This window comes from Hyperoodon ampullatus (assembly GCF_949752795.1).
Source record: "Hyperoodon ampullatus genome assembly, chromosome: 5".
Taxonomy (NCBI): domain Eukaryota; kingdom Metazoa; phylum Chordata; class Mammalia; order Artiodactyla; family Ziphiidae; genus Hyperoodon; species Hyperoodon ampullatus.
Genome location: NC_136918.1, coordinates 47,269,820 through 47,286,946, shown reverse-complemented (window position 1 = coordinate 47,286,946; position 17,127 = coordinate 47,269,820). Strand labels below are relative to the sequence as shown.

General features: G+C 41.1%; 1 protein-coding gene across 1 annotated transcript in view; it reads right to left on the bottom strand.

Moving 5' to 3' along the window:
- MCF2L2 (MCF.2 cell line derived transforming sequence-like 2) overlaps nt 1-17,127 on the bottom strand; it is a gene marked incomplete at both ends in the record, with an annotated part of 227,958 nt that overhangs the window by 40,243 nt on the left and 170,588 nt on the right. The window contains 3 exons of the mRNA XM_079705223.1: nt 5,829-5,898; nt 7,056-7,171; nt 8,205-8,271. Of these exons, the coding sequence (XP_079561349.1) occupies nt 5,829-5,898; nt 7,056-7,171; nt 8,205-8,271 (253 nt within the window). The remainder of the gene's footprint in view (nt 1-5,828; nt 5,899-7,055; nt 7,172-8,204; nt 8,272-17,127) is intronic.

Genomic DNA, 17,127 nt, shown 5'->3' with positions numbered 1-17,127 from the left:
CTTTATCTGGGACACCAATATCTCCCCCAGATAGTTCTGCACTGAGTAATAAAAAGGACAAAAAAGTGCTCATAGCTGATGGCCTCTTCTTTCTCTCTCCCCACTCACTCCTTATTACAGTCATCATGATGCCAGCCCTACAAATAAACCTAAGAAACAACCGAAGGATAGAAACATCCCAGAAGGAAAATGTGGCAGTTTGGACACAAACCTAAGTGGTCTGGGCAACCCCTGCCTCAGACATCACCTTCAACCTGCAGCACAAGACTCCGAGACTGGAAAAGCTACATGACTATCTCAGTGCTAGAGATCAAGAGGGATTCCAAGTGCTGTGTGACCTATATTCTCATTGCATCAAGACTGTGTGAGGTGGGAACACATCTGCCAATATCCCAGATAGAAAAGATACCCCCAGCCTCTGGAGTCAGCTTGCTAGCTTCATCCATTCCATCAGGAGAACCTGGTCCATCCACTCAGCTGTGCTTGCCACAGAGCCCCGGCTGCTCTGGCAGAGATGACCACGTGGCCACTTCCTTGTGGATTTCTGTGTCCCTGTCCTCTTGCTGAGGCCACTCTTGATGTCCTTCATCTGGACATGGGTTATTTTTTCCCTTACAGCTTTCACTATGTCTATTCTACTTCTAAACACCCTGCTGTAGTGAATGATTTCCATTTCTGTAGCTCTTCCTCTCTCCCGATAGATTGTAAGTGGTCATTTCACTTCACTGCAAGGACTACAGAAACTCTGTCCTTTGCTATTCTCTCCAAGAAAAACTACACACACACACGTTTAAGAAGGCAGACAGGCCTTGAGAAATGTTATTCAGACTGGTTAAGAAACTAGAATAGGGCTTCCCTGGTGGCGCAGTGGTTGAGAGTCCGCCTGCCGATGCAGGGGACACGGGTTCGTGCCCCGGTCCAGGAAGATCTCACATGCCACGGAACGGCTGGGCCCGTGAGCTATGGCCGCTGAGCCTGCGCGTCCGGAGCCTGTGCTCCGCAACGGGAGAGGCCACAACAGTGAGAGGCCCGCGTACCGCAAAAAAAAAAAAAAAAAGAAACTAGAATAATAATTCAGAACTTAACAATAATAACTTCCTTATTCATTCACTCCAGAACTATGTGTTGAGTGCCTTTGATGTGCCAGGCACTGTGCTAAGTACATTTGTTAAACTCAATGGCTCCCAGAGTGTAGTAGCCTAGACTTGAGGAATACTCCTGCTACACTGAAGGCCAGGCTTATAAAACACTACAAATTGATTAAGGCATTTCACCCACATTTGGTTTGTCAGAGCACAAAGACATTGGCCTTTTGCTCCTAAAAGTATTCAAGGTTTCATTGCTTTCAACACTCAACACCAGAAGATTCTCAGAAGCTGAAGGAGACTGGAGATCCAGGCTTCCACCCAGGAAAACATCGCCAACAGTCGGCTACCTTTCCCTAAATCCTCCCAGTAACAGAGAGGGACCTGGTTCTCTTGGTGGATGCTGAGCTGACACTTGTGTTCCTGAAACCTTCACCCCTTGGTCCTGTGTCTGCACTTTGAGCATCACAGAACATTATATGCCTTCCAGTACTGAAATACAACTACTGACCTAAATTTGCTCTTCAGTCCAAAATTCCTTAGAGAAAGCGTGTGCACTAACCAGCAGCATACGAAAGTACCTGATTATCCTTACCTCCCTATAGAATAAATCAGGAGGCTAAAAAAATTGCTACCCCCAAACTCATATTCACACAGGAAGACATGATTTCTTATGGATTAAGAAGACTGTGGCTCAGGTTCAGTTCTTGGCTTTCTTACTTACAAACTATTTGGTCCGAGGTCAGTTACTTAACCTTCCTTCGCTTCAGTTTCTCATCTGTTAAGTGGGCTCACAACAGCAGTCAACTCCTATGATTGTTGTGCGATTAAATGGGAAGATGTATAGAAACCTCTCAACAAATGCCCAATACATGCAGAGTACTTAACAAATGGTAGCTATTGTCAAAGCATTTTTTACTTTTGTAGAGTCCTTCTGTGTGCATTATTTTATTTGATTTCCACAACTTTACAAATTGGTATTACTAAGCTTGTTGTATGCAGGAGAAAAGTGAAACTCCCAGGGTTTAAGTGACATACTTGAGGTCATGCTGATAGCAAGTGGCTCAATTTAGATAAGAAGTTAAGTTTCCTGAGTCCCACCCCAGTGTTTTTCTCTATTGTACCATGTGAGATCTCAGAGCAAATGGGACTCAAAGTAAACTATTGACAAACGCTATTCTGCATGGAGGTTGGTCTCTGGGGCAGAATCTTCCTGGATACTACAAGCTATCGAATCTGATTGAAACACTTGGCTAGAGCAATATTTCAAAATTCTTGTTCATGATTAGTGGAAGTCTGCAAGTATTACTGAGAAGAGGTAAACTGCTGTAGTAAATAGTGGGTGATGGGCCTGCCTTATTGGCTAATCAATACAGGTCTTTGCCCAGCTGTGACAATTCCCTCAAGGATTCTCAAAGGTTAAGTAATTGTGGTTTTTAATTACTTCATTTGTCTCAGAGTAATACTTTGTGCTTGGTAAGAATTTATTACCTGTATTTTGTCCCCAACATCATAAATCATATAGGATTATATGCAGGTTTGTGGTCTGGATTAATGATTTCTAAGGTTCCTCCCAACATGGGGGACTATAAAAAGCTTTGTAAAACTTTAGGAGAGGAATTTTTCTATGAAAAGATGTTTAGTTAGCAATTGCCCGACCATTTCCTCAAAGTTGGCAATTTTAACTTGATAATATCCATTTTTTTCCCCATAGGAATTTGGTCTTTTTCTCATTCAACAATTTCAATAAGTCTTTGCAATAATGATATAGTCAGTTATGAAATATTACTAAACTCTGCAACTAGATTTCACATTGGTGGTTTGATGAGTGCAAAATTGCCAAATAGTATAAAACACGAATAATGCTATCAAAGTAAGCCAAAAAGGAAATTAATCAGATTGAATACAAAATGTTTTTTAATGTATCTTGAATTCTGTCAGTGGATGAAAAACCTATGACAAAGCTGTGATGGAAAGCCCAGACAGGGCTATGGAAGGGGTCTTCTAAGTCGGTCAGAGCTCTGAGGGTTGAAGACTCTGTTTCTCCATTACGTCTAATACCTTGAAACCTGGGGATTTTTGTTTGCTTGCTTTCAGTTTATCACAGGTACAGTAAGTCCCCTACATGTTCTGAAAGTGTGTTCGTAAGTACAATTTGTTCGTTAAGTACAACAAAGTTAGCTTAGGTACCCGAATAACACAATCAGCTATATAGTACTGTACTGTAATAGGTTTATAATACTTTCCACACAAATAATACATTAAAAAAAACCCCCAAAAGTAAAGAAAAACATTTTTAACCTTACAGTACAGTAGTACAGCACAACAGCTGGCATACAGGGGCTGGCATCGAGTGAACAGGCAAGAAGAGTTACTGACTGGAGTGGGGGGAGGAGGTGGGAGATGGTAGAGCTGAAGGATCGTCAGCGATAGGAGACGGAGGGCAAGCTGCAGTTTCACTCACACCTGACGTTGATGGCACAGGGTCTGGTTCCTTGCTGGATTCAATTCTATCTACCCTCTTAAAAAAACAGGTCCAGTGATGTCTGGGTAGTAGCTCTTTTTTTCTCATCATAGATGACACGGTAGCACTGGATTGCATTCTGAACGGCTGCCGCAACCTTCGTGTACCATTCTACATTCGGGCCCTTTGCCTCAAAAACTAACAGATAAAGAAAATCCCCTTGCCATTTCCTGCATCGTGAATCTCTTCGGTTCTTCAGTTACTTCTTCTTGTCGCTCCACTCTCTCAATTATTTTCACTTTTGTTTCCATCGTTATCGCTCAGCACGTCTTTTTTCTTTTTAACATCTTTATTGGAGTATAATTGCTTTAAAATTGTGTGTTAGTTTCTGCTTTATAACAAAGTGAATCGGCTATACGTATACATATAACCCCATATCTCTTTCCTCTTGCATCTCCCTCCCTCCCACACTCCCTATCCCACCCCTCTAGATGGTCACAAAGCATCAAGCTGATCTCCCTGCACTATGCGGCTGCTTCCCACTAGCCATCTATTTTACGTTTGGTAGTGTACATATGTCCATGCTACTCTCTCACTTTGTCCCAGCCTACTCTACCTCTCCCCATGTCCTCAAGTCCCTTCTCTAGTAGGTCTGAGTCTTTATTCCTGTCCTGCCCCTAGGTTCTTCATGACCATTTTTTTTCCCCTTAGATTCCATATATATGTGTTAGCATATGGTATTTGTTTTTCTCTTTCTGACTTACTTCACTCTGTATAACAGACTCTAGGTCCATCCACCTCACTACAAATAACTCAATTTTGTTTCTTTTTCTGGCTGAGTAATATTCCATTGTATATATGTACCACATCTTCTTTATCATTCATCTGTCAATGGACACTTAGGTTGCTTCCATGTCCTGGCTATTGTAAATAGAGCTGCAATGAACATTGTGGTATATGACTCTTTTTGAATTATGGTTTTCTCAGGGTATATGCCCAGTAGTGGGATTGCTGGGTGGTATGGTAGTTCTATTTTTAGTTTTTTAAGGAATCTCCATACTGTTCTCCATAGTGGCTATATCAATTTGCATTCCCACCAACAGTGCAAGAGGGTTCCCTTTTCTCCACACCCTCTCCATCGGTGCGTCTTAGTACCAACTACATCACTGCTGCTTTTACGCTTGCTTCCAGACATCCTGGGCTTGAAATAAAGATACTGTACTACTGTACTGTATACAGTACTGTACAGTAAAGTACACAAAAGCACAACCACTTACAGAGGATGCACGCACGTGACAATGTACACCAGACACGTGAACTAACTTACGTTATCAGACATGTGAACGCACGTTCGCATCTTTGAAAGTTCGCAACTTGAAGGTTCGTAGGTAGGGGACTTACTGTACTGCTCTTAGACTTATCAGTCATCATTTGAGCTGTTTAAAAATGCTTAAGTTGTTTGATCTATTGTCTCAGGCTCACAAAAAAAACAAAACAAAAAAACAAGCAAGAGAATGAAAGGAAGGGCCGGTTGGGAGAGAGAGAAGAAATGGGAAAAGTTTAGAAAGCAAAGGGCACTGGGCTCATCTCCAAAGGAGGAGGAAGGAGGCACTTGGTGGGGAATGATGCCGGCTAAGGTATTTCTCCGAGTCAGCTCCCAGGGAGCACAACTGGCCCAAACAGCCAGCCTACTTATTGCCCAAAGCCAGGTGGAGAACTGGCAAGAGGGGAGAGGTCTGTGTGGTGGGAAGGGAGGCAGACAGAAATACGATGTTGTAGGACAGGAAGTTCACAAATGGGGTGCTAAGTGGAAGACAGGCTGTAGACTTAAAATTTTCTAACTTTCCTTGATGCCATGGAAAATAAAATGGAAGAAAATATATTTTCTATAGTTTCAGTTTAGTACTTCTTTTGAGAGTGTTACTACAACTTCAGTGAAGAATTTAAGCCTGCTGTGTGATTCTTGTCCTAAAACAGTTAGCTTAGTCATTCAGAGGAGGATCATCTGCCTCAAGGGTCTGGGGGGCCAGTCTTCTATGTCAGGGGACTAGGCAGGAAGCCAGGCTTACAGTCATTCTCACCTAGCAGGGTGAGCTCAGTCAAACTGCACTCAGCTCACACAAGCTGAAGTACTGCAAAGGACTCCCGCTTTGCATTCAAAAGGCAGATATAAGTTTTTAGACCAGTTGTGTTTCCATTTGCCCTTGCCACTTACACAGAAAATTAAAGGCTGATTTTAATCGCATGGTTATTTTGAGTTATTGGGAGCACAGACTTACTCTCTTGAGAAAGCAACGTGCCAGAAGTTCAGGGTTTTCAGTGCATTTTTCCAATTCTTTTAGAAAAGTCCTAGGGAAAGAAAACGATAATAATGCTTTGATTTTTACATGTATGGGGTTAACAAAATTTTTTGAAGGAAAATCACATAAGGTTTTAAGAGGTGCTTAGAAAAATGCTGTTTTCCAGGCTTGACTACTTTTGACTCATCTTCAACATGCTGATTTGGAAGAAAAAAATGTATTTTGTGACATTACTAGGATTCCCTGAAACCACTCATACCAGTTCTGGTAATTCTAAGCACCAGCCACAGACAGACTGGATACACTGAAGATCCCTGCTACATGATAGTAATGTTAACAGGAACTGCTGTTGCTGCTGCTACTACAACTATCATGGAGAGCTGACTATAAATCAGGCATAAGCTAAGCGCTTTGCAAACAATATCTCATTTAATCCTCCACCAAACCTTGTAAGACAGGGTTTCATAAGTGTGAAACCTGAGGTTTAAAGAGGCTGCATAACTTCTCCAGAGAAAGCAGAAATGGGATTTCCATTTCAGCCTTGTGTCTGACCAATGGACAACAGATGTGGTTAAGAAACAACTGCAGTTCAATTCACCAAGCAGTCTCTTCCCTCCTATCAATTAGATGTATGATCCTGGGGACATTAGAGTGAGTAAAGTTAGTAAACAACTTGTGGTTCTGTCATCTGTAAAATGAAAGGGTTGGAACATGATTTCCAAAGTCCCTTCCTTCTCTCTAGAACCCAACACCCAAGCAGCCCTGGGCTGAAAGGACAATTCCCTGACCCGTTAGCATTTTCTAACACCCTGGTTCCCAGCACTCCGCTACAATAATAGGTATGTGGACTTGTGTCTTGGTCGACTTTGTATTCCCAATGCTGAACACAGTGCCTGACACAGAACAGGTGCTCAGTAAATGCTGATGCGTGAGTAGATAAATAAGGAAAGGAACCCACAAATGAATACAACATTGATGCCTGAAACCAGTACATGCTCCATTAATGTCTTTTCCCTTCTTCCTCAGGGACCTTGTGACACTTCTCGCCTCTTTCTTATCCCATCCCACCCCAATCCAATCCACTGACTCTGGACTACTTGATTAAGCCTAAAAATGTCTAAGCACTTTCATCTCCAAATTCCATCAGTCTGATTTCCATCCTTCCCTTATTTTCCATTTTCCCTGATAATCTGAATGAATATATACCTGTTGTGAAATTCATAAAGTTCTCTAATATTCCCAAAGAGAAATTCCTTGTTATTCCGAAGAACATCTGGAATTAGATGCTTCAGCCAAATACAATCCATTGGAATGATATATCCCTGCAGAGGTGGAAACAGGGTAGGTCTTACAAACAGGAACATATAAGAGATGATCTGACTTAGCCACTCCAGGGACCAAAACTTTAATAATTGGGGAGTAAGGCACACATGTCCTGAAAGCCATTCCGTCAAATACATTCTTTTGATATTATTTTCCTCATGTGTCTGTCTTCAGAAGAAGATGGCTTAATGGCAATGATAATAAGATGGCATTTTTATAGGAAGAACAAATCTATTTTTTAAATTCGTCACATAAGTCAAATGTGAAAGGAAAAAACGTACCCGTTATTTTATGACCTGATGCAATTACTATTGTCTTATTATATTTCCTTCATGACTTTTTTTTAAAAAGCTGTTTTTTATATGGTTATAATCACCGTACATATATAATTTGTGATCTGTTTTTCCATATGCATTTTAGACTCATAAATTTCTACATATATTATTTTAAATTTAATCTTACAAGCATTCATTTCAATGTTGCTGTATATTATTAAAAAAATTATTTTGTAACAGTTGAATAATACATCATTTAGCATGTATATAAGACTTTATCAACCATTCCATTCCCTGGACATTTGGTTTTCTTCTGATGTTTTATCGTAAAAAATTTCTATTAAAACTTTGTACATATAGTTTATTTCTCATGATTTTTACCTTAGGAAAATAGAGAAAATATAAATTTTCACTCAAACAAAAAATGCTACTTAAAACAATAAGAAACAATTCTCTCATTTATTTATCAAAAAAGTTTAAATTATCATACCCATTGTTGGCAAGCATATGGTGAACCTAGGTGGGCATTGCTAGAATCATGTGAATTGGTACAATCCATTGAAAGTTATTTTGTTACATGAATCAATAGTCATAAGAACGTTCATATTCATACTGAAAAAACCACTTGTGATATTATAACCTGAACCTTTGGTGGGGATTCTAGAGACATATGGCAACTATTTTGAGTTTCTTTCTGCAACAAAACTTTTCTAGTTTGAATACATGCTTAACTTCCCCCCACCCCAAATCTACTTACATCAATTATGTTCTTAATCTCTTTTATATAAGTCTCTTCCGTCTCAAGCAAGTCACGTATAATGTGCCTAAATCAGCAGCAGGTGGGAAGATGAAAGAAAGAGAGAGACAGAGGGGGGGTGGGGGTGGGAAGCAGTGTTTTAGAATTCTTTTAGAATAATGGTCATCAATACAGTTCCCCTTAGTGGCTCATCTACTTAGGTTGTGGTCAGTTCATTCCATCTGTTGAACACCCAAGGCCAACATCTTACAAAAGCACACTCTGATCACACTGGCATGAGAAGAAATGGCAAAGTTAAAGGGCTCAAAATCCATTTATGCAGCCAGAGCCTGACCTGTCTGTGAGCCATAGCAAGGGGGTCAAGAAGGCAGACACTGGAGTCAGAAATACCAGGTTGGGATCCTTGGTCAGGAAGGTCTGCCAGATCCCTACATCACACATGTGGTTTCCTAGATGTTCTCTCCAGCCTTCTGCTGTTTCATTGCTCACATCAAGATCTTGGACCTATAAGGATGCATTTTGTTGTGCATGGGGCTAGATGGATGGCTGTCCTGCCCCCTTCCTCTGGCATTCCATGTCTCCGTGTGATTGAGTTCCTCAGCCAGAAGACATGAGCTCTGTCTGCTTCCCCTGAGAAAGGCAGGTGGGAGGTGTGGTATGCAGAATTCTAACATAGCCCCCAAGATTTCTGGTCCCTGGTACACACACACACATCCTCCCAGTTAGTCAATCAAACACTAACTTAAGTGCTGCTGGGAAGGTATTTTGTCATTCAGTTTTGTTCCAAATCAGTTGACCTTAAGATAGGTAGATTACCAGGTTGGGCACATCCTAATCTCGTGGACCCTTTAGGTCTGGGTCTAAAAGTCAGAGAGATTGGAAGCATGCGAAGTCTTTAGCACAAGGGAGATTCTCCTTTGCTGGGTTTGGAGATGGGGGGAGGGCATGTGGCAAGGAAGGCAGGCAGCCTCTAGGGGCCCACTGGCCCCCAGGAGACAGTCAGCAAGGAAACAGAAGCACTAGTCTTGCGGTTGCAAGGTACTGAATTCAGCCACAACCATATGAACTGCGAAGAGGATACCTTCTAAGAAGCGCAACTGGCCAACACCTTGATTTTAATCAGTGGGACTTGAGCAAAAAGCCAGTCTTGTCATGCCTGGACTCCTGTCCCAGGGCAATTGTGGGCTGAGCTGCTAAGTTTGCAGTCATTTTTTGATGCAGCAATAGAAAACTAATAGAAAGAGTGAGGCCAGTCCCCACATCTATCTCCAGACAGACTGCTTTCTTTCTCTCCTCAGGCTGTGTGGCCATACTTTTTTTTAGGGCTTTCTTTCAGGCCTCCAAGTGAATCAGTGTTTGTACAACTGTTCACATGTAGAATATATACATTTATGGTTTCCTGTGAGCTGTTGGTGGATTATCTATTAAACAGTAGCCTACCCTAAAAAAGAGTTTCTTTTCCTCTCATAAGAATGGGTATGGGCCTCCCTGGTGGCGCAGTGGTTGAGAGTCCGCCTGCCGATGCAGGGGATACGGGTTCGTGCCCCGGTCCAGGAGGATCCCATATGCCGCGGAGCGGCTGGGCCCGTGAGCCATGGCCGCTGAGCCTGCGCATCCGGAGCCTGTGCTCCGCAACGGGAGAGGCCACAACAGTGAGAGGCCCGCGTACCGCAAAAAAAAAAAAAAAAAAAAAAGAAGGGGTATGACAAGGGACAAATAAAGAACACAATGTAGGAAATTCACACAAATACATAAATGGCTATTAGTCTTATGAAAAAATGCTCAATATATATGAATCCAACAAAAACATATTAAAAAGAAGTACAATTTTCAACTTCTATCATATGGCAGACATTGCAAACCTCAAAGGAAGACTGGCAGATGAAGATATGGAAACACACTCAGATAACATTGGTGAAAGTACAGATTTGTGCAAGATAACTTGGAAATATCTCATCAAAATTTAAAACACATGCTCCTTGACTCAGTAATTTCACTTCTAAGTATGTTCATTGTTTATAATTAGAACAATAGAATGACAGCAACCAGATATAAACTGGAAATTACTTAAATTATGGTACATACATATAATGAAATGCTATGCAGTTTTTAAAAAGAATGAAGCTGACTGAATCATGCTGACATGACACAGTCCAAGTATTTTAAGTGAATTAAAAAAAAAACCAAGATGTACAACAGTTTGCAGAGTATGACTATTTGTGTAAAATTTATACTATGTGTAAAATGAGTGTATATGCATACATATATGTAAAATTGTATATGCTTAGAAAATTCATGCAAAGAAACTTAAAACATTGTTAACAAGGGGGGTGGGAGAGGGTAGGGGTGCAAGTTTGGGATTAGCAGATGCAAACCGGTATATGTAGAATGGATAAATAGCAAGGTTCTACTGTATAGCACTAGGACCTTGGGGAAATATACTCAATATCCTGTGATAAACCATGATGGAAGAGACTATGAAAAAGAATGTATATGTATGTGTAACTGAGTCACTTTGCTGTACAGCAGTAATTAACATAACATTGTAATTCAACTATACTTCAATAAAAAATAAATGAAAAAAAATTGTTAACAGTGATTGCTTTTAGAAAATGATACTGAAGACTAGAAATAGAGGAGAATTTTTACATTTTATTCTGCACCCTTTTTCAATCTTTGATTTAAACAAAAACTTTAAATATCTACTGCTTTTCTAATTAAAAAAATAGTTTACATGACATTTTATTTATTTATTTATTTATTTATTTAGAGTGTGTGTGTGTGTGTGTGTGTGTGTGTGTGTGCGCGCGCGGTACGCGGGCCTCTCACTGTTGTGGCCTCTCCCGTTGCGGAGCACAGGCTCCGGACGCGCAGGCTCAGCGGCCATGGCTCACGGGCCCAGCCGCTCCACGGCATGTGGGATCCTCCCGGACCGGGGCACGAACCTGTGTCCCCTGCATCGGCAGGCAGACTCTCAACCACTGCGCCACCAGGGAAGCCCCTACATGACGTTTTAAAATGAATGTTACTGGAGGTAATGACATATAAACCCCATTTGAGAGATATAAATAAATCCTATAATCTACTTATTTTATAGCTCAACAATTATTCTTTCTTAAAAATGACAATTTCCCTATCTATTTATAAATGCTCGTTATAAGGCAAGACTGATAAAGGATAGCCATTGACCAAGGATACAATTGCAAGAAGTATAATTCTACCAAAAAAGTTACTCTAAGATCATATTTAGCTAACGGTGTCTCTGAGTAAGAGGTTCCTTTGCTTTTTGTAAATCATCCTGAAATGATGACAGTTACTATGTCGGAAGGAAATATAGGCCTCAATACCAGTCTGTTTCTATGAGCCATGACATAAAGTAGGACCACAGCAACAGTTAAGCATTCATAGAAAGCCAGAATACAGCCAGCCTCTTGTATCTCTGTGAAGCACTGGGCTTAAGCAACTTGGCAAGGCTGTTTAAGAATGTGTTGACGATTAAATGAAGTCACAAGGCAGAAATAACTAGGTGGTGGGCAGAAATCAATTTTATCATCCAACAGTTATATAAAAACTTAGAGACCCCTAGGAGTCTTTACGAATCTGACACAAGAAAAAATCCACAACTCGGAAGAAAAAAAGTCCCTTGTCAGGGACTTGTCAGCAGTTCCAACTGCTTCATTTTACTTATTTGAGTGCAGTGGATAAAACTCCAACAATAGAAAGTCTCCTGAACACTGGTAGCCTTCATTTCTGTTCAGATTAAAAAAAAAAAAGTTCTCATACCACTGTTAACCATTCTTTTATCTTTCTTCTCCTTTGTTTTCCTTTCAAATAACTTTATAAAATGGGAGAAAATCGATGATTCTAGCTGACGATTGCCTGCTTTATTATTCCAAAGCACATAACTTTGTTCACAGAAAAAAATCAAGGATTTAATATCTAAAGTCATCAAGTATATATAATGTAGATAAAAAACAGAAAACATTGGGAGTACTCAAGTAATTTTAAAACCTTAAACACCTAGAGCAATTTATGCCCTGGTGGATATCTAACCAGAGGTGGAACACTGTAATTAGGATGGGGTTCACAACGCCAGATCAGCCCGCATGAATGCAGTCTACACTAAATGTATACTCTGGCTTTGTTTTACATGTAAAAGTGGTTCACCCCTCACCGACACCCCCAGGTCATTAAGGAGGAAATGGAGGCATAATGTGTTTTAAGGGACTGTTTCTTCTCTGAAGCCGTATTTCAAGGTAGCATAAAAAAAGAGCTTTGGAGATCTGGTTCCATCCTATATGACATCTCGTGTTTGTTTAAGATGATACCGTAAGCAAGAGGCAAGAAAGGGAAGCCTTTAAAAAAAATGAATACAGCCCTATTTGGTAAGCAAGATCATTAATGTAGTATGTACAATAAGTTTCTTCTTTGCCCACACACCTTAATCTGTTCCCCCTTTTAACCCTTGCCCCTCGTCCCCTCCCCAATTTCCCAGCTCTCCAATAGAAGAGTATCCTTTTGGAAACCAGTCTGTTAGAAATATATTTTTGCTCATTACCTGTCAATACAATTGCCATCAAGAGATTTCATTTACTCCTTGTATTCTATCATTATCACTCGTGTCAGAAAGTATTATAGATTTTCACTTTTAAAAAGCTAGTTTTCAGGCTTCCCTGGTGGCACAGTGGTTGAGAGTCCGCCTGCCAGTGCAGGGGACACGGGTTCGTGCCCCGGTCCGGGAAGATCCCACGTGCCGCAGAGCGGCTGGGCCCGTGAGCCATGGCCGCTGAGCCTGCGCGTCCAGAGCCTGTGCTCTGCAACGGAGGAGGCCACAACAGTGAGAGGCTCGCGTATGGCACAAAAAAAAAAACAACAAAAAAGCTAGTTTTCATCTAATACCCTCTTTGCCAAATGGAAAGGTCTATTCTTATCCGTTTCAAACCCTAGAGCATCTGACGTAATGGATACTTATCTTCTTAAACCTTTCTCTTCCTTTGGTTTCTCTTTATTATTCAATCTTCATTCACCACCCACCTCTCTGTTTCTTCTCTATTCCTTCCTTGCTTCATCTTCCTCCTTGTGTCTAATGTTGCTGCTCGCCCAAGGTCTGAACTCAGGTTTCCAGACTTCCTTCCCTCCTCTTCCCTCATGCTGTTGACTCTTCCACATCATCATTTTCCTGCCAGACTTTTGGTCATGCTCAAGCCCATGTTGCCAATGGTCTACATATGTCTTCACCTGGATGCCTCCCAGACACCTCATCACCTCAGGCTGAAACAGAACTCATCAGACAGAAATAGCGTGCATATCGGTGGAAGGGTCATATTCTAGGGTCCCTAAAACACAGTTGTCATTGCAAACTCCTCCCTGCCATTATCGCTTACATTCAATCTGTCACCAAGCCTCATCTTTTCATCTCTGAACACACCTCTTGGAGTCACTGCTTATTCTCCATTGCTGACGCCACCAATACAGAGCAAACTCCCAAGCCTTCTCATCTTGAATACATTGGTGTACTCCTAGCAGCTCACTCTTGCCTCTGAGATCTCACTCCCATCAATCTATTTTACAGACTTCCAGTCGATGCCCTTCCTAAAGCTTCAAGTCCATTATGCCATCATTCTCCCTCTTCAAAAACTTAAAATAGCTTTCAATTGCCCACAACTGTCAATATTCCTCCCAGGATTTCAAGACTCTCCATTCATGTGAAAAGAATCTTCCTAGGGGGCTTGCTCAAAAGGTAAGTACAGACCCACAGATTCAGAATGGGGAGCAATGGATGAAATATAGAGGTAGAATCTGTAATTTTCACAAGCACCCCACATGATTCTAATGCGGATGTTCCCTTATTTGGCTAAGTAACACTGAGCTGATCCACTCCTTTAAGCCACCTACCCCCCTTTAGTTAGGCCAATGGTATCATTATTTTATACTTCTTTTCAAATTCTAATCATTCCTGAAAGTTCCATTTCTCCCTTTTCCATGAAAACTCTTTCCAACAGCTTCAGGTGAAATTAGTACCACAGTCTTATCCTTGTTTCTCAGACAAAAACCATTAGATCCATTTACCAAGCGTGTACTAGCTCCCTATTATGAGCCAGGCACCATGATAGGCACTTGGGATAGAGAAATGTACCAAAATGCCAGGCCTTAGGGAGTTCATAGTCTAATGGCAGAGACAAGAAAATCAGTGACTCCTGTGCAGAGTGATAGGTACCAGGTAGCCAGAGGAGTCAGGCGCACAGAAGGGAGAGGACACTGCCGATTTTGAGTTGAGTGAAGTTTAATCAGAGTTTTGAAAAAAGCAAGCAAGGGGACAAGGACAGGGAATTGTCCCAGACCGAGGACGACAGTGTGGAGGAGGGAGCAAAGGTGAGAGATGTACGCTCTCCCAGTACTTGTAAATTCTTTGGTGGGGCTGGGCCAACAGTCTAGTACATTCATAAAATGCTAGAAGCAGATATAAACTTAAAGACCATCAGTTAATCCTTATATTACAGATGGAAAAAGAAAGCCCCAGAGCCATGCACTGACTTGTCCAAGGTCTCTGGCTTTGGCAAAGTCCGTGTTCTTCCCACTACATTATGTTGCTCCTCTTGGCCTATGTTTGGGGTGCATCTAAAGTCCTGTTTGCTGATTATGAAATAAAACACAAATTAAAATGAAACTAGCATGGTGATATAAAAATACTGGGTTTCACGAAAATAGGTTTCGAAGTCTATTTCTGCTTCTAATATGTAGGGTAACTTTGAGCAAGACATTTTCTTTCTCAGGGTCTCCATTTATTCATGTGTCAAAAGGCTGAATTAGATCATCTTGAGTATCCCTACTGGCTCTCATAGGTCGTTCTATAAATACATCATTTTTTAAAAATTTATTTATTTTTAACATCTTTATTGGAGTATAATTGCTTCACAATGGTGTGTTAGCCTCTGCTGTATGACAAAGCGAACCAGCTATACATATACACACATCCCCATATCCCCTCCCTCTTGCATCTCCCTCCCACCCTCCCTATCCCACCCCGCTAGGTGGACACAAAGCACCGAGCTGATCTCCCTGTGCTGTGCGGCTGCTTCCCACTAGCTATCTGTTTTACATTTGGTAGTGTATATATGTCCATGCCACTCTTTCACTTCATCCCAGCTTACCCTTCCCCCTCCCTATGTCCTCAAGTCCACTCTCTATATCTGCGTCTTTATTCCTCTTCTGCCCCTAGGTTCTTCAGAACCCTTTTTTTTTTTTTTTTAAAGATTCCAGATATATGTGTTAGCATACGGTATTTGTTTTTCTCTTTCTTACTTCACTCTGTATGACAGTCTCTAGGTCCATCCACCTCACTACAAATAACTCAATTTCGTTTCTTTTTATGGCTAAGTAATATTCCGTTGTAAATACATCATTTTTAATAAAATGTATGATGTGGTCTTTGGTCTAATCACACTTTGCTTCTCATTTCTCATAAGAAGCAAAGGTCGTAAGATTTTTTGTCCATTTACAGCCTCAATTAACTAAACAGTTAATGTGTGACTGCATGTACAATAGGACAGCAAGGAGAAGGAATCAGCGTGGGCTGGAGAGGTCTTGGAGGAGGTGAGATCTGGACGGTCCTGTGTAAGAGGTGCCGACTTGCAGCAAGACAGGAGGGTGTTCCAGGAGGAGGGAAACAGGAGCAGGGCTCGGAGTCGTGGCTACACCCGGGGCCTTGTGGGAACCAGGTGCTGGGGCAGGGTCTGGGTGGGAAGCATGGGAGGCAGGGGGAGCCGGATGGAGGAGACAGTTGTCATGCCAGGCTATGGTGAGACTCCATGCAGGAGCCGAGGGGAAGGTTCAGGAGACCGAGTTGGCCAACAGGGAAGAGAACTGTCCAGGAGCCCGTTTCATTCAACACTGAATAGATCCTGAGGGTTCAGACTTAGGAAAACATGTTCTTAGTTTCACATCCTTCTTCTGTTTTGGTTAGGTGTTCCATAATTGCTTAATAAATTCCCAGAACTATAAATGGTAACAACATGAAACACTATGGACCCATACAATGACCTTGTTGAAATCAGTGATATTTTAAGCATTAATTAAAGGTCTGATGAATATAAACAGTTCTCTGTCTCCTGGAAGGCTAACAGTTGAAAGTTTTGCTCAGTTGCTGATAAGCCATCTGTTCTGTCTTCTCCTCTTTTATATCTTAGTTTCTATATTTTGTCTGATGTTAATTGGATTTGATCTCATTACTCTGTTGTGTTTAGGGTAAACTACCTTAAATTCTTTTTAGAGAAGGATGAGGCATAAATAATCACTAAAGTTTATCTGGCTCACTCTTCAATATCACATAATAAATAACGACAAAGTAATTTTATGCATACTGCACTTTTTAAAAGAGGGATTGATTATAAACACAATCCCATTAATCCTAATTCAAGTTAACAAACCTGCATTTGTGTAGCATTTTAGGGATTATAAATTTTTTTTTTTTGGGCCGTGCCACGTGGCTTGTGGGATTTTAGTTCCCCAACCAGGGATTGAACCTGGCCGGGCCCTGGGCAGTGAAAGTGTGGAGTCCTTACCACTGGACTCAGGGAATTCCCCCAATTTTTAAAAAATTGTGGTAGAATATACATAACATAAAATTTACCATTTAAACAATTTTTAAGTGGCATTAAGATACATTCACAATGTTGTGCAACCATCACCAGAACTTTCCCATCAATCCAAACTGAAACTCTGTACCTATTAAACACTAACTCTGTATTCCTTCCTCCCGCCAGGCCCTGGTAACTTCCACTCCACCTTCTGTCTCTATGATTTTGCCTAGGTACCTCGTATAAGTGGAATCATACAAAATTTGTCCTTTTGCGGCTGGCTTATTTCACTCAACATAATGTATTCAAAGTTCATCCATGATGTAACATGTGTCAGGTTTCATTCC